Source organism: Pholis gunnellus, assembly GCF_910591455.1.
Source record: "Pholis gunnellus genome assembly, chromosome: 1".
NCBI classification, from domain to species: domain Eukaryota; kingdom Metazoa; phylum Chordata; class Actinopteri; order Perciformes; family Pholidae; genus Pholis; species Pholis gunnellus.
Window position 1 is genome coordinate 3,252,598 of NC_136528.1, and position 19,070 is coordinate 3,271,667.

The 19,070-nt window shown below is 39.9% G+C and overlaps 1 protein-coding gene across 1 annotated transcript in view; it reads right to left on the reverse strand.

The window, feature by feature from the left end:
- Positions 1–4,039: 4,039 nt before the first annotated feature.
- The window catches only part of adamts17 (ADAM metallopeptidase with thrombospondin type 1 motif, 17), a gene marked incomplete at both ends in the record, with an annotated part of 38,943 nt that continues 23,912 nt past the window's right edge, over positions 4,040–19,070 (reverse strand). Inside the window, 14 exons of the mRNA XM_079164921.1 lie at positions 4,040–4,191; positions 5,845–6,022; positions 6,886–7,038; positions 8,133–8,337; positions 8,867–9,002; positions 9,983–10,121; positions 11,354–11,511; positions 13,781–13,861; positions 14,653–14,773; positions 15,860–15,987; positions 17,324–17,493; positions 17,903–18,048; positions 18,208–18,309; positions 18,761–18,911. Of these exons, the coding sequence (XP_079021047.1) occupies positions 4,040–4,191; positions 5,845–6,022; positions 6,886–7,038; positions 8,133–8,337; positions 8,867–9,002; positions 9,983–10,121; positions 11,354–11,511; positions 13,781–13,861; positions 14,653–14,773; positions 15,860–15,987; positions 17,324–17,493; positions 17,903–18,048; positions 18,208–18,309; positions 18,761–18,911 (2,020 nt within the window). The remainder of the gene's footprint in view (positions 4,192–5,844; positions 6,023–6,885; positions 7,039–8,132; positions 8,338–8,866; positions 9,003–9,982; positions 10,122–11,353; positions 11,512–13,780; positions 13,862–14,652; positions 14,774–15,859; positions 15,988–17,323; positions 17,494–17,902; positions 18,049–18,207; positions 18,310–18,760; positions 18,912–19,070) is intronic.

Consider the following 19,070-nt stretch of genomic DNA (forward strand, 5'->3'; position numbering starts at 1 on the left):
CACGGTACCTACTCACGTTCACGCGCACAGGTACATGCCCATACAATAACATGTACTGTCCCGGCTGGTGTTGATGTTGACCACAGATCCATCCTCACGAGCTACATGTCACAGCAAGCAGAAAACGTTGGACAATTTTGGACTCCTATCACAGCTGTCCGGGAATATAAACTGCCTCCTGTGTGTCAAGGTAAAATAATAAACACTATTACTACCGGTTTTTTCTTTCAGAATAAGAGTCTAAAAAGAGCGTTACTGAAAAATCTTTTTTTTTTTAAACTACAGATGGTAGAAAAGTACTCATGCCTCATCAGTAAAACAATAACCAATGAACACATATTTGAAAGAAAGTGTTCATTGTGCAAAATGACCCCCGTCAGCTCTTCAATGTATTTCTTCATACGGCATATGGCTGTGATGTAGTGCTACACTTATACAATCGTAATCCCCGCAATATATATGAGATGCTTTTAGATCTCCAGCGATATGTTTGTGAATGTGTGACGAATCTGGTTTACGATGCAACATATTAAATGACCAATTACATTTTGTACAAAAATTATACATTTGTATGGTAACTATAATATAAACATACAATATAAACATACTAAAATGTAAGTATTTTCTTCATAAGTTTAAGTATAAAGTAGTAGCTTGTAAATTAAATACTTAAGTAGAGTACAAGTAATTTTAAATTAATTATAAGTACTTTGATAACTTTTTTGAAAATCTTTGTTTGACAGTAGTTTCAATAACATAACATACCACAGCACAAGAGCAATTTTATTTCCTCTGCTGTCCACAGACTTTTTCAAAATTAAGTACATTTGTACATATTGGTAGTGTAATAGCAATGGAACATATTAAACTAAACGAGATAAGGCTGTTCTAGGGGGGGTACCGTGAGCACTGACCCCCCGGTGCTGGCGAGGTTTACTCCCGGTCCCGCTAGCAACACCACACATCTCCGAAATCGTCAGAGCAGATTTTTAAGGAGGCTGAATCTTGGCAAACCGACCACAGATATGATGCTTGAACAGCTAACTTCACGCTTTAACCCTAGCCCTATTTGTAGGCCTCTGCTCAAAAATTGCATACCCATACTAAAAAGAGTGTCTTTCTCTAACTACAAGGTCTATTTGAATAATTTTGATGTTATGATAAAGGTAAGACTTGTGAGATTTGTTCAGATGTGTAAATATCAGTGTATATGTTACTGGTTAAGAGTAAATGAAGATGGCACACAGCTCAAATTGAAAAGTTTCAGGTTAACCTGAAAAAGAAAGCCTTTTTATTGGTATTATTTCTTGAAATGAGGCAGTGGTTACCATAAAACATCTCCCAAATCATAGCACAACATGTCAACAGTCTCTCTGCAAATGTTGACTTTGATAAAGTGAAGCATAACAAAGTTAGAGAGGTTTTAGTACAGAGAGGTCAGGCGGGGTCAAGCAAAATTGTCACATGTTCCAGCTGTTCCATTGTAAGTTTATATACTATATATTTCACTTGTTTTATCACTAATAGTGTTCAATCTTTCCAAATACAGCAGTTTGGCATCATTTTGACAGCCTGAGCCCTCTCTAAGCCTGTGACTCTCATCTGAGTTCCAGTCTTCATGTGTGTATGTGGACTTATCTCAGCCTATGATTGGTCAATTTCAGTCAATGACACCTCCTTCGACGCGTCAGAGTCTCAAGAAGACAGTGGGTGTAAGCTGGTGTTGATTGACAGAATCGTTAGCCAGTAAAAATCTAAAATGCGCCGTGCCTCGCCCAGCGTAAAAACAGATACGCAGTAAGTGAAATCCCTTCCCCCCGGTCCCCCATGCTTGTTAGACCCCCTTTCTTCAGGAAACAGTTTAGAAAGACACAGGATATACGTCGAAGCCATATTTGAATCGAAATAAGCGGGGATTTATATGTTCTCTTCAAGAAAATCTGCTCAAGGTACAAAGTATTTATGATTATTAGCGGTGGAGCGGCTTGTTGTTGTGTTGCTTGTTGGCTGTATCTTTGTACTGGTTTCACGGAGAGCAATTTTGAAGATATCTCTGGATTCTGTGTCGAATTCTCTTGCTTTCTGATGTATTGGTTGTCCGTGTTAGCCTTTAGCTTTGTGTTCGTAGCTTTGTCCGGAGTGCGTAGCTCGCCGCGTCATGGCGAAAAATACGTGATATTGTGGTACATCTTCTAGTTGATTATATTAGTTTGTGTATAATTGTGTTTGCAGTGTGTAAAATGGCTTTGATGATATTTTTGCCCAGAATCTCTTCGTTAAGTCGGTATATAACATGTGTGTAGCATTCATTATATTCGTTTCTGAAAAATGCATTCCACGACACTCTTCGCTAAACTTTCTCGCTGGAACCCCAAATGGTCCTCGCTCGGTACCCAAAGGTTAAAAAAAAGCCCCCGGTAAAATGGGAGGAGCAAGTCACATCCGGGCATTTGGACCGTGCTTGGCTTGATGCAGACTTTTGGAATTGGAACGGTACTTGCGACTGATGACGTTTCACAAGTCCACGAGAACACAAGTACACACAAGAACGCATATTGAGAAAGGCCCCAATCTCTTGTTTCACACGAGACTTGTGATCCATGCAGCAGCTGACTGCCTGCACCCATATTCTCTTCTTCTCTGTGTTGGATAACAAGTACCTATTGTATATTCACATGTTCTATGTTCATGTTCTGCTGTATATTCACATGTTCTATGTTCATGTTCTGTTGTATATTCACATGTTCTATGCCTTAAGGATAAAACGTATGTCTGTGTGTTGTTACACAGATAAAGCACCTCTTATACTTTAGCTACCATAGCCTGCACGGCCTGCACCAGGATGCTCCAGTACACAGGCCTCCACCCTTGATAACTCTTTCTGTAACTCTGTGGTTTCTACTTCTGTAGGGCACACTTCTACAATCTGAGTGACTCTGTGTAACTGAGCCTCTTCTCTGGCCAGAGAATAAATACTTTTAAAAGACAAGTTCTGTTTGACAATATTCTTCATTTCAGCTTAAAAAGACTCAACGGCGGGTAAAATAATTTTTCCACCACAATTGCCGCTCTTAACTGTTATTCTTGTAAGCGCAGACATTGTTCTTCTCATGGTGTTCTTGTCAGTGAGCTAACAGTTTCAGGTGCGTTACCTCCACCATCTGGACTTTGATTTGCATGTAGCTGGAAAACAAAAAGGTGAATACAAACTTGGATGAAATAGTATTTGGATTTTATGCAGATATGAAATATTTCAGATTCATTTCAGAAAATAGCATGTGGTTTGGCACGTGTGCATTCAAGTAAGTGCAATTGTCTTCAATTTGCACCATTACCACTTGCACTTGGATTGCTGATTAAAACTGATGCTTTGATTCTCAGCAAAATTGTCAAACTCTTCACAACTTCTAAACATTCTTTCATCATTTAATATCTATGACATGGGCACAAATAAATGTAATCTATAAAAATGTGCACATCTCTTTTCTGTGTTTTACGGTATTGCACGGTGTTGATTTGTTTACCTTCCTTTTGCAGACATGCAATCGAGTTGTGATGTCTCATGAAACAGTTGCACTTACAGTTTAGATAATAAGATTATTTAAAAAAAACGACAGAAAGCGATTGAAAAAAACTGTAATAATATTTATACTGGAAGCCAGTATGGTTATTTGAAATTCCAACAATTAGCTATAATACAGTACAACAGAGTAAAGGATACAGTGCAGAGCATCATTAAGAAAGAGGAGAAAGCTCTGGCTAACTCATATTCCAATGTTATCTGATAGACCTGCCACAGTCTACCTCAAAGTCAAACACTCATTCAATCATTTTGTGCAATAACTCGTCTGGATTTGGCATTTTAATGTTATTTTCTTCATCAAATCGAGAAGCATAAAGTTCCATTTTAAATGTACATTTGCCTGTACTTGCCATTTTCTTTTTTGAAATACAAAAAGTTCCATGAATTAAAGAAATAGTTTTCTAATAATTGTTTTTACTTCATACCTAACAATATTAAAAACATTGCATTTGGTCATTAGCTTTTGTTCAGCATTTTCTTGGCATAAAAGTCCCTACAGGTTTCACAGCACCGCTGGTACCACCTCATGTCCTGACAGAGGTTCTTCTCTCGGATCACACGACAGTACACGGTCCACTGGTCCCCCGTGCATTTGTAGGTCAGAGCAGCTGGGGGGGAATGGTGAGAAGGCAGCGAGTCAATGTGCCGCGTCACAATTTCAAAATCCTCCAAACTAAACAACGAAATACTGCAAAATACCCAATACTAGCGGCTTGCCACTGTGTGACAGAGTGGGTGAGAACACAAGAACACCTTACAAAGCACTAAACATGCTTTTTAATTGCTTGTTTAAGCCAGACTTCCATCTTCTATCTGCAAGAGTACCGAGTAGTAGTATGTCGAATAAACCAAGTATGGGGGGAATGGTGTTGAGTCAATTTAACGTGTGGCATGTGATTTGTATGGTGATATCGTTAGGATGTCATTTAGGTCTTTTGTCTTGATTTAACAGTTTGTTTACTGATAAAAGCAACCTTAGACTATTAACCTTTTTCTAGAGGAGTCTTGGATGACCCTGAAATAAACATTGTTCGGGCTATAGATAGATGCTGTAAGGCTAATTAAAAGATAGATGTCAGTGTAGCTACTTGCACATGGCATTAAATTATATTACGTTACTATGAGTTATAGGAACAGTTAACAGTCATGTTAACTGTTGTTATTGTTTTTTCACTGATACAGTGAATACCTTTACATTTCCATGAAATGGTATTTTGATTATTTTTAAATATCAATTTGAGCGGATTCATCCACATTCATTCATATTAAGGCATTACAAAAACAACAACAATAATAATAATAATAATAATAATAATAACACCAATAACAACAAGTCAGATTTGACTTCTGAGGACCATGAGAGGTCAAATCTAAGATGACCTCCAGTCCCTCAGGTCTAATGTTCAAACGTTCAAGTTAAAACATTCAAAAGCTCAATATTTTATGATACTTGGGTTATATATATATATATATATATATATATATATATATATATATATATATATATATATGGCATGAATGGAGCATTTTGTTGGATGCTGTGTCATTAAATAAAAATGTGTTTTCATTATTTTATAATTTAACCCTTAGTTAATCAGGTGAGCCCCGTTGAAGTAAATCTCTTTTAGAAGGGTGACCTGGCCAAGTCCGCAGCATAACAAGTTATACAACAGCAACAACAGAACACAAAGAAGAAATACATTCATGTGTTGAAGTATTAAAATACCTATGCACAAGTACTAACTTTCTTATTCAACTTAAAAATCAGGCAGAGTGAACAAATCTCTTCAAAACCTTGTTTTTGAAGAGTATTCCAGGTGAGGAGAGAGCATTTAAACCTTCAGCTCAGCCTGTGACGTGATCTCAGACAATAACTACAGACACATTTCAATGCAATCAAAGTGCAACTGTGGGTTGGGAGTTTACCCAGAATGGCTTTAGAAATGAAACAGCCTACCAATGACTAATCCTACAGAGGGTCAGAGATGGCCGAGCAGGAGTAAAACGTACAATGTGGAACAAATCCCCGTACACTCTGAGATTAAGTTAACCTGTGCAGACAATGTGCAGAATTGCTAAAAACTCATGATAGCAATAGCAAAATGCTAATTGAATAGCTTGGTTAATACGACAAGCCGCTCCTTATTTCACTGGTCTCTTTGGTCGGAGGTCTTCGGGTATGAACTGTACTCTTGCAGATAAATAAGGCGACTGTAACCGTTCAACCTCACCGTAGAACAGAGTTGTGACAAACGTCTCACCTAGCCTGGGGGAGGTGATGGTGTTCACATTGATTTTGTCATTGCAGGTTCCATGCAGACAGGGTCGGTAGGTGGGTGGTCTAAGCGTCACTGAGCAGTCGTTACCATGCCGACCAGTCAGTCTGTGCATGCACTGGACCACTCGCGACTGCAGGCCCTTCCCACAGGACGACGAGCACTGAAACAGTCAATTCAAAGTGTCAGCGCTCCTCGCTCATACTGGGACTCTTTAGAAGTTGTCCATGTTACATTTAGTTTATTTTGCACAATTTAAACAATAAAATAAAAATAAACAAACATACCAGAGATACATAATATCACAGAGCAGGAAGAGGCAAAAAGCCAACTGGGCTCATTTGAAGCCTCCACCTTTATAATATTATAATATTACAGAGAACATAGAATGAATATGCATAAGATATGACTACGTACAATATTGTTGACAAGATGTTTTTACAAGATATGAAATATCTAGAACATCTCAAGATCTCGAGATAGAACATTTTGAAATAAACCTCCAAGTTCGCCAAAACGATTCGGAAGAGAAAACAAAAGCGAACCAAAATATTATTACCGGTCTGCTTTAAACATCCACTCAAAATGTTTACAGAGTCACTTCTGACTTCAACTCTGTACTCACTATAGTTGAACACAGTTTCCTTGTGCAATGAAGGATTATTAGAATAATTTCACATCCACTCACTTTTCATTGGACCTCATAAATAAGTGGTTTGGGTTTTCTGAATGGATTGATGGTTCGTCTCCAACCTGTCTGCTCGTGTTTCTGGAAGTGTTGGTCTTCTTTTGAGTGATGAATTATTTACTGTGAGTAGCCATTGTTTTATAGGAAGATTATATCCTGCCTTAACAACAGGAACACAACTTTTCTCTTCTTTCAAGAGAGTATTTTTGACTTTTTCTTGGTGAATGAAGTTACTGAGAGGGAATATGGGAAATATATTAAGATACATTTTTGAGTTGCCAAACCTTAATTGCGTCTTAACCGAATATATGAACCGTGGAATTTGGAGACAGTCCTACCTTGGACCAGTCTCCAGTCTTCCATTCGTAACATTTGGAATGGTCCTCACAGGGCTCCTCTTCAGTGGGCTGAGAAACAGGATCACATACAGCCTGAGGGTTTGTACACGACACAGTCCGTCTGTGAACACCTTGACCACAGTCGGATGAACACTGGAGGAAGCAATGAAACAACAATATGATGAGAAAAGTGGACAACAGTAGCGTAAAGGAACAGGAAAAGGAAGCTAAGAATGTTTTATACAGCTTATTCTTCTGTCCCATACCGTGGCACTGGTTGACATATTTTTATTACTAATAATTACTTTGACTAGTTTTGACTTCATTGCCATAAACATGGATAATGTTGCCCAACTTATTGTTGGGCAAACATCACTGAGCATACTTGCTACTTTAAAAAGCTGAGACGAATAAACACTTGCTACGTATTTAACAGAGAAGGAATATGTCACCTTGTGGAATCGGACAAGAAAACAAGAGACAAAAACAGTTCTGTAAACCCCAAAAGCAACCGTTTTTTTATTATTTAATTTATTGTTAAACGTTGGAAACAATTTGTAAAATAAGAACCATGGTTGATTCCGATACGTTGGCCAGCTGTATGAAATCTCATATCTTGAAAACTAAAAAATACGCAACCTTGTTTTTACTTTAACAATCATAAACATAAAGGGCCACACAATATTCCAGAGTCCATTCAAATCTAACATTTCTACTAAACATGACGGACAAAACTGAGGTTCCTGTTTCCCCAAAGCACCGAAGGCTCAGATAACGTTCAAATTCATCTTGAAATCATCATAATCACTCTGAGAAATGATTGAACATGAGCCGGTTACCCTCTAGGTTACCTCTCTCTGCAGGAAGAACCAAACACTACATCTTTCAAGTTGTTATTATTGTTGCTCACTGAATTGCATCTTATGGTATATTATGTTGTCATATATCATAAATGTGAAAGGTAAGATGGAAAGCGAATGCCTCTAAATCTCTGTCATTGATCTCATCCAATTAGAAAATGTATTGCTTAACATTTTTAAGACTTAACATTTTTAAGACTTAACATTTTTAAGACGCTTATAAGCAGTCTCTCTAAAGTGCTGCCATAAGGGACATGTGCAATAATTTAAGAGCATCCACGGATACACTATTCACTTCTAAGATCAACTGTTGATCAGAAACGAGGCCCAGGACCAGCAATGCTCTTCACCTGACATCAGCACAGTGTGTGTGTGTGTGTGACGTACCTCGGACCACTCTGAAGCCTCCCACACAGTGAGGCAGAGGTGGCCTTCACAGTGCTGCAGGGCAGGAGGTTTCCCTCCTTGGCAATACAGGTCCCTGGTGTGGATGAGTGAGCTATTCTGTAGATGGTGAACACAAACCACCTCCCTTTGCTGAAGGCCTTTATCACAGGAGATGGAGCAGGATCCCCACTCTCCCGTCAACCACCTGTGAAAAGCACAAAGTGTTTACAGACAGTTCATAACCTACAGTCTGTGTAAAGAGTCTTTGGGTATTTAGAAAAGCGCTATATAAAACTAAAGTATTATTATTATTATTATTAGCCTTGGATCTTAATGTTTTTCTCTGAAACACAGAGAAAAGATGTCTATATACATTTTACCAGCTTAGTGTGGCCGTACTTTCAAAATAACTGGAATGTATGTAGAGCTAACATATGAAAAGCATAATAATAATAATAATAATAATAATAATAATAAATATTCACTCCTTGAAACTGACTTTAAAAAATTCAACACAAAAAACAAAACGCCACTTAAAATAACTATATATGGGACAATATATTATACAGTATACTGATAATGCCACACGTCTGTAAATAAGGGTAGTGTAAACTAGGACTCTGTCAAGTCTTCAGAACTTTACAACACTCAAAACATTTCTTTACAATAGGGTCAGGGATTCATATAGGCTCATATGAGGTGAGTGTGTGTGTGTGTGTGTGTGTGTGTCTCACCGGTACTGGCAGGGGTGAGAGTTGCAGTGTCGTATTTGGGGAAGTGGTCGGTTCTCAGGATGACAATAGCTATTGTTGACCACCTCCATGGTTTTATTGGCTATTCTCATACAGGAAACCACTGTTCTCCTCTCACCTGCGCACACACACACACACACACACACACACACACACGTAATAAACACAGTGTCTCATATTTTGTAGATAAAAAAAACAAGTCTATTAATTTGCATAATGGGCTGTTCCTGAAATGAATAGAAAAAGATGTCGGGGGAAGAAAACCTATATATATATATATATATTATATATATATATATATATATTAATAATACAACACATGTGGTCTCAGCCGCACCCTATTTAAGGTAAGTCTCCTGGGTGAAGACTTGGCAGTGTTGGTCATAAATGGTGAGAAGTTCACAATAGGCAATAGTAAAGTATATGTACATAACTATTCATACTGGGTGTTAGGGTTACATCCCACTAGAGTGCCTAGGGCGTAGCCGTACAAGACTTTCAGAAAGACAATAATTCTGAAATCCTAACGACTCAGCTACGGGGTGAGATAAAAGGCCGAAGGTATTGTTCCGACACCTCCATGAGGAACCTCGCAGGTGGGACAGCCGACGGAGTTACCACCGTGTTAGCCTGCCCCGCTTTCCCCGGGGCAGGATCCGTTCATGCGACACCATCTACCCGTATCTAACTCATCTGAGAGAAAGATGGAGAGTGGTCCTCAGGAATTAGATTCAATTGGGCAACTTTAATAGTATTGGCCATGTTTCATGCTGTCTGGAGGCAAAGATAAGCATTCTCACGTTATGGGACTATTCAAGAACACGCCAACAGCAGGAACAGCTGATCAGTCATGTGAGTTAAATGTTCGTTATGCCAGAATTTATTCTACAAAAAGGCATTTCCTAAATCCATTTGGCACATTCAGTTTTAATATCTTGGCTTTTTTTTTGGACATCATTATTACAAAACAAATTTCCCTCTTGGATACTAAAGAGATCTTGACTCTCAGGGCTAGTAAACAGCATTCATGAAAAGATTGTCATTGCTGTAACCTTACATGATTTTAGTGTTGTGTGTGCGTGTGAGTGTGTGTGTTACCTCCTCCACATTTGACAGTACAGTCCTGCCAGCTACTGTGTGACCAGATGTAGAGATGCTCGTCACTGTCCTGAGTTGTGTTCAGAGACACCGTGTACTCATAGTGGATCCCGTAGCTCTGGTCATGAAAGAGCAGCACCTAGGGGCACGACAGGAGGGTTCAAGCTCATCAACCGTCACTCCGTTTATCTGCCTTTCATCTTCATTTGCAGAACTAAATTTCAAACGTAAGCAGGAGGTAATAGTAAGCAAACACGAACACATGTACAGTAGATTGTACCTATTAAACAGTAGATCAAACACAACTATCATATTTACCAGGGGACCTGGTCGGTCTGTGCCGTACCAAGCCAAGCGGCAATGACTGGTTTTCAGTACTACCTCACAGCAGGGGAAAACCACGCTGCGGTGGTTTTTACTGCTTCGACCTCAATCTCTGTGATTTGTGTTCCTGTTTGTACCTTCAGATGTCGCCCCTATCTCAGTGGTTACTGGTAGCTGTCAGCTTCATCATGTGTTTGTATAGAATGAACATGAGGGGGATAGGACGCACCCTGGTAGTGAACCTGGTGTACAGTGGTCAACATGGTATTAAATGCAGAATTCACAAAGGGTACCCTGGCACTCTTCTCCAGGTGACTGTGAATGAATCACAGTTTAGCGCTGGGATTTGAGCTCTTTGGTGACCCAGGGTCTGTTATTGGGGAAGATGGATGGTAAATGGACTGTACTTGCGCTTTTCTAGTCTTTCCAACGACTCAAAGCTACAATCAGGACTAACATTCACACACCGTAGGCACAGGTACAGGAGATAAGTGTCTTGCCCAACGACACGCGACTAGACGACCCTTTTCTCCACAGTCGACCCCTATAGTGATCTGGTTAGTAGGGATTACAGAATCAACACAGAATGTCATCTATTTTGATATTTGGAATCCATGTCCATGTTTGAATGTCCTGTTTCACCACAGGGATGTAGGCTGGTGCAAGTAAAATGATGCCATGGTCAGCTGATCGAAGTGGAGGGAGTGACATGTACAGTACAGGACCTGGGCCATAACACTGATCTACGGTCTTATGCATGTGTGTGGCACAGGTCACATACTGGTGGTAGTTTATTAATGATTTGTACATAGAGAAGTGATTATCTCAATCTGCAACCTCACCACTAGATGCCAGCAAATCCTACACACTACTGCTTTAAAGGTAAATATTATCAAAATTGTTAACGATCTACAGACAGACTGACAAATGTGACATATCGTGTGACAAATAAATAATCACAAAAGCATGAGCGCCACCAGCAGGATGTTTCAGTCCTGACATTGTAGCCAAGGTGTATTGTGATACAACAGAGAAACGTATGTTTACCATCAAGTGCAAGGGCGTCTTAGTGGGTCCCTTGGCAGACATCTTCTCCCACAGTCCCCTTCGAACATAGCGTACCGTGGTTCCAGCCAGCTCAAACTCTCCTGGAAGCTCGATCTTCCAGTCGCTGTTGATGGACCTCTTGCTGGAGTCTTTCAGAGCTGTGAGGAGATGGAAGGTCTTTGTTTTAAGAGGGAAAATAAACATCCATTCTGCCCATGTATGACTAATTCAGACTAAATGTATGTCACAGATTAACACCTGAATGTCCTTGTCCACCAGACACTAATGTGTGCACAGTACATTTTCTGTTATTTATGGTCATTTCAGTTCATAAAAACTTGTGTTTATGATGGAATCAACATGGCAAACACTGACAACTACTTGGTGATATTTCATCATATTTCTTTACTTTAATTAATTTGCAAGGTCACAGCTGGGGGAGTGGAGACTCTTGAGTGGGGTCGGTCTCTTCAGAAGCTCTGATAATGTGGAGTCTACAAAAGATAGCTTCATGAAGACAGGTGCGATTGGATGTTTTATGATATCGTTCGGGTTGGAATGGATGTATGTGTGAGGAATTAAAGTTTAAAAGCATTCTAGTATGATTAATGGCACCCCTAGTGGTGGATATTAAATGTCACAATATGTTTACTTATAGAGGATGTTATATGTTACAGTATATCTGCTTAGAGAAGTGTTAAACCATAAAAGCATAATCATTGAATGTATTAAACTAAAAAGTATAGTCACTGAGTGTTCTGAACCATGAAGGTGAGGGATTTTTTGAGTGAGGCTTTGCAGAGATAACCATATATGGTAATAAGATGAAAGAAGGGCCGGCCAATCACTGAGCTGATATGGGACACTCAGAAACAATTTGGACTAAAAGACACTGTTTCACCGGAGAGCCTTCAGCGCTCACGGCGTCCATTTTACAGCTAACTGATTCATCGGACTCTCTGCTCTCTGCTTCATGAAACATATTACCATCGATAGTGTAATTCGGTTTGTGACTGTTTTAGCCTCTGTTAAATATGAAATACTTTTGATTATAACTTGAACCAGCTGAGTTTTCGTACGGCTCTGCTGACAAAGAAGCAGCGGTGAGCGACCTGCGGCCTTCCATTGTGCTGAGACGTTCTCAACCCGACATACGTGAGGTAAGCGGGGAGGAACAGCGTCCTCGGGTGAGGAAGTGTTTACTTGGTGTGTTCAAGGCCATGCAGCATCACCTCATCAACCTCACCCGGAACGTGAACAATAGAATTGTGAACTGAGACATATCTGAATGTTATTTTGAGTTATTAACTTATTTACTTTGTATGTATAGCAATGTATTCAGTGTGTTTAGGTGTATGTGTACATCTCTCATTCGTTGGTTGTATGTAAGTCACACATGTTCTTAGCAGCTCACAATCATTTGTTGTACCATAGTTATGTCCGTGTGACAAAAATGCTTTGAACAGAGTTAATAACTAAAATAACTAACTTGTGTTTGATGATATTTGTTTTTTATATTTTCTTTAAAAGTTTGATCTTTGATTTATGTTATAATAACAGAGAAATGTGCATATCATTTTACATTTATATAAATGCATTTACAATGTGTTTACACTTGAATAAACAATAATCAAATGCAGAGAGAGTTGTTGAACAATATATTCGGGAGTATTAGACGCCTTGTTATCATCTATTTGACTCTAAATGGAACCTTGATTTACTAAAAGAATGGCATGCTGTATCGAAAAATACTTGAACTAGCAAATGAAACCATAAGCTCATGTTTACAATGTTTACTCAGCTAATAAATCATGTGAGAAGAAGGGTCATTTTCTCATAGACTTGTATGCAGTCTGACTTTTTGCAACCAGAGGAGTTGCCCCCCTTGGCTATTAACCCGAACACATGAGAAAACCAGGACTGAGCTGGGCAGTCAGATCCTGCTGAAGTAAAATTACCACCGCCAAAATCAGCACAAAGTTAAAGTTCCTTGTTGTAGCGTTAAAATAACAGCAGCAGCATCTTAAAAACTGACATTTAAAGGGTTAACATTCTGGAAATATTTGTACAGTTATGATCAGGACTGATGTTAAATAAGGTAACTTCGTGAAAGTTGAAAAATAATATTTTATAGCAGTTTTAGGAAAGTGACATTTTTATCATCTCGGGACATTTTTTAAAAGCTTGACACTGTAAAAAAATAAAAATGCATTAAAATCTATTTTGTTGCTAATCATTAACATATCCCAGTGTGTGGAAATATAAATAAAAAATCCCTTTTATAATTAGATTTTTTTTCATAAAAAGCCCACAGTGGCATTATGTAAAGAGACATTTAAAGGGTTAAAATCTAAAAAATGAATGCATATTTGGTAGTTATAATCAGGACGGGGAAAAATATGGACCATAAAACACACGCATCCTTACCTAAAAAGCTGTGTGAGGGTTTGTCCTCCACAACCTTTATCCTGCTGGCTCCTGCAGGAATAACCACAGCTTCGATGTACCCTGATGATGAAGAGACAAACATGAGGTGAAAACCGATACAGAGGTATAGAGTACACGCATACAAGAAACTACTTCATCAGGTTACAGCGGGAACATCTTTTGTTTGACTTTTGAAAACAGTTTCAGAGGCGTACAGAGGTGGACAAATAATGGGCTGATGACTTATGTCTGTATCAGATATGCTCTATCCAATGCACATCTGACTACCAAACCATTCAATTTCAGCCAAACTCTGGCGATCTAACTGATCCCCCAATGTCACCTAGTAAATTTAGCATTTTGCTAAAAAGTGACATTAAGCCTCGTCAGTGACGTGCGATGAGGTTCGTGGCTGGTGAGGCACCGACTCTTTCAGAGTCAGATTTACAAATATATGAACCCAATATAGAGCAGATTAAACCACCATTCAACTGGCAGCTTGCACATCGACTACTGGTTGTTTTTCATATCAGCATTCTTTACACACATATAGGTCGTATTAATGTTCCGAACAAAGTTGTTAGTTATCTGCTGTTCTCACTGACACAACTACTTCTGCTTTGTTGCTGCTGACATTTGTTGCTGCTGACATTGCTGCTGCTTCCATAACTGTACACAAGGTGTGTTAGACGTGTGTTTGCTCTAACCACCTTCATTGCTGTACGTCATGTGTAACCAGTGACGTAGATTGGAGTGCATAAATGTAATATTATTTGAATTCAAAACCTTTACCTCCTCTAATAACCAGCCTACAGAGACATAAATCATATTAGTTTGATACTTAAACAGCGCACACACACACACACACTCACCCATTCCTTTGGTGTGGCTGAAGTTTCCTTTCACTATCTTACAGGAGCCACCATCTCCGTTACACACACCACAGCGGTCCTCTTTGGCTGAAGAATCGATGATGCTGTCACAGCCAATTTTCTGAACACAACAAAACAGTAAAGAACAGTAAATCAAACATTGATGAGTTTTTGTAATGTTCACTGACTTGTGAGTGTCTTTTTTGTATATTTTTTTATTTATTTAGAAAAGAAAAATACATTGTATACAGGGAAAATGCCAGCTTATCCTGGTGTCATATGTAGTTCATCCAACCATCAGGAGGTGTAAACGAAAAATGGATGCACCAACCTCTATTTTGCATATTTCACATAAATAAACTCTTAAGAATTATATGAGAAAGGAAAATTAATTTGTTAATGGACTCAATCTTTATCAAGTCAGTTTCTATGATAATACCAAGCTAGAAAGTTGGTTGTCCAAGAGATGTCCGACTGCTTGTTAAAGTATCTGGCCACTGAAGCCATGCATTTATTGAGTGTCCGTGCAATAATCCATACTGTAAAGGCCAACAGGGCATTTTACTTTTGCAGAAAGGCTCGGCCAATTAAATGACCTAACTGTTTTTACCACACGTATGAGCATGCTGCCCTGGCTGATTTCTCTCCTGCTCTTTGCTTTCATCCTCTGAATGAAACTGGATGACGGATAAGGGAAGGGGGTTGAATTGAATATATGTCCGGTTTCAAGACAGAGGGGTGCCTGGTTGAACCTGAGCATTTCCCATGGCTGTCCCGTCATACATGGAAATGGCTGGAACATTGGTCATTGCTCGTCTGCTCTGTCCATTGCTAAAGGATGATGGTTGAGCAAACCTTGGTGTAAGTCTATAGGCCCAAACCCACTAAAAGCATCTGACGCGCGCGTTTTGACGTACACCTATTGTTTTAAACGGACGAACATTCACCAAAAGCTTCATGAGGTACGTCAAACTGCTCTGGTGCCTCTCCTTCGACATGGTTTCAAATTTGGAGCGTCACATGAGGGACCCATCCACCAAAACCTGTCTTTTCTGCAGCTACACTGTAAAATGATGCATGTTTATTTAGCCAGAATTAAATAAAAGTTCTCACAGTTCAACAGGAACCCTCCCGTGAGTTACTACAGTGTGTACCATTTCATGACATTTGAAGGAGTATTCACACGTGTGTGAGGATGTCTGCGTACCTGACACCTTCCGTTAACACACAGGTCAGCCTCATATGGTCCACAGGGCGTCCCATCCATCACTCTGTCAGCCATCAGGACCGGGACATCTCGACCCACAGGGCTGCAAAATAACACACACGGCTTCTCTGCTCATGCACACACACACACACACACACACACACACACACACACACACACACACACACACACACACACACACACACACACACACACACACACACACACACACACACACACACACACACACACACACACACACACACACACACACACACGGCCCCACATAGACAGCAACACAAAATCATGTAAGGCACAAAAACAAACAAGACACATTTGCATTAAATGCTATTTTATATGTAATAAAGGGAAGGGAAGATGTCCTCCCATGGGCTTGTTACCAATATATAATATTCACATCGTATTGGCAGCATCCCGTTCCGGGTGAGCAGAGTGCAGCAGCACTTTAGTCCCACAGTGGGTCCAGCAGAGCCCACGTTATCATTCTTTCCCAGGTTAAAAATGCAATGTGGACCTGTGTCTACCCCTTCTACCAGTGAGAGTAAATAAAAGAAAACAGGTACAATAATGGTTCACTCAAACAAACAACAGCGCAACAGTTTTTAGTTGTACCCCTATACAAAATCCATCCTGCCGATATAATTGGACATATACATTGGCCAATACAATGCAGTGTCTCTAATCTAGAACCCATCCCTTACAGTCTGCTGATGGTCTATTGTCAGGCTTTTATGCGAGAGAAACAAAATGGATTGCAAGCTAAATGAAAGGACCCTTTTGAAAAAAACCCCACCTGTGGATGAAAGAGCCACAACAGTAATTGAAGGTAGGCCTTAAGCCTGGCTGCTCCTCTCGGCCCAGTCCCTACTGGTCGTCGCAGGTAGAACTATACCAACACACAAAAACCCTATTGCACTGAATTAACTTTTTTCTCTTCTTCTTCTATCCATTTCTATGCTCCATATTGCCTATTATTCTATTTGTATAGCCCAAAACCACAGATTTTCCTCAGAAGGCTTTACAATCTATACAGCATTCGATATTCTGTTGATGAGGAATTAGCTAATGAGCAATTGGGCTTATGAGAAGAGCACTTGTTTGACAAGTATCGATTGTATACATTTAGTGATTATTCTTACTTGGAGACATAATGCAAAGTCTTTCATGTCTCTAAAATCAGTCTCTCAAATCCTCTAAAGTAGGTTTCAGACTTGAGTGTGCCATGTGACCCAACATGTTGCCTAAATTACACTAGTCTCTAAACTAATGGTACAATTTCACATGGATGTTTCATCTAAAAATATGAAGTGGTTTTCATGATGTTGATTGTGGTATCTTTCTTCGTAAGCACTGAGAGAGCGGCATCCCCAAATGGGGGTCGTTTTTTAATGTGTTACCAAAGTATGCCAAGCAAGTATGTATGTGTGTGTGTGTGTGTCTCACCATCATTAATAATAGCGGTCAGCAAGCTGCCCTTCTTCTTGCTGGCGTGTCGGTCGTAGGACAAACACTGCAGGTCTCTGAAGCTCGTTGCCCCCTTGGGACATGGAGGACGTTCACAGGCCTTGTGCTCCACATTGGCCTTCTGACAGTGTTGCCCACCAGGACCAGGCCTGCACACACACACACACACACACACACACACACACACACACACACACACACACACACACACACACACACACAGTATAGTATGAACAGTTAGAACAGAAGGAGATTGAGACGATATGACCTAAAATGTACAATTATTTTTTCCGTTTTTTGCGGTGGCGGTATTATGTCACGGTATTACAAAATAAGGTTTTTCCAGGCAAGAACTGGTAAGAACACTGGATTCATTGTTCTGGATTCATTGTTCGTCTCTCCTGAGAATGCCTCAGGAGCAGGAATGCTGGGAGTTGCTCCAGCAACCCCGGCCCCAGATAAGCAGAAAGATAATGGATGGATGGATGTGTATGGCAGTGTGGTAAATTGAAAGCACACAAAAAAACACAGACAAACAGACAGTTGTAGGTGACATACGGAGGGTTGTCGCATTTCCTCTGTCTGAAATGGACTCCGGTACCACAGGTCCTGCTGCACATGCTCCACTGGCTCCATGGACTCCAGTCTCCGTCCACGTGTTGAGGGATGGGAGTCTTACTCACACACTTGCTTGCCCTGCACCACTGACACACACAGAAACACACACACGCAGAGATCAAAAGGATTTTAAATAAAGTAGACACTCATATTCTGCATCTTGGCAAGTCAACAGGCCTCCTCTAAGAGAAGCTGTTGCTTGAGAGGTGTAAAAGACAAATAGAAGCAGTGTGTGTGAGACCTACTTTATCTGCACCACACTCGGTTCCATCCAGAGGAGGATCCAGTTTGGTCTTGCAGGCTGCATCTCCCTCCACTAAACACCACAGGCCAGCGCACATCAGGTGCTGATACACACACACACACACACACACACACAATGCTTTGTCTTGAGGGGTCTTGCGTCATAACAATATGTTATATATCTTTTTTTATTACTACTAGGGAGGCAACGATGAAGATAAGACGACGTGTCATGTGTCAAATCATGTTGGCAGCATTTCATGTGGACAATAAAGTACATCGTGTCGTATTGTATTCTCGACACAACGTATTTGTCGATGCTACATCGAGGCGTTTGTCATACGGAAGTGGGCGTGGTTTCATCTATCAGCCCCTTTTTTGCATTATTCTAAGATGATGCAGTGGATGGACTCAGTGAAGTTACACTTTAAATAAGGGAAAATAAGAAAATACAAGTCTTTTTCAAATAAAAGCCTGTTTTACTCTGCTTACTTCAATATGTTATTTAAACTGAATAACATGTGATGTTACTAGGACAAGCCAAGTGTGTTGTACCTCCATATCACTGCAAAAACTGGCATTGGTTCCAAACAGGATCTGGCACTGTTCATCCACAGTGTAGTGCATGCCTGGCAGCTTGGGAGGAAGGCGGATCTGGTAACGGATCCGGGGGTCTGTGTGCAGTAGGCATGCACTGGCTTTGGACCTGTTTAAAAGAACAGGTTTCATAATGTGCAGTGAACTGTTTTATTTCCAAGAGTTTTCTTTACATTGCCAACGCACACACACACACACACATTTATCTCAAATAGAAAAAGAAGCTCTTGGACTGATATATGGCATAAAGAAATTCTCTGGCAACACA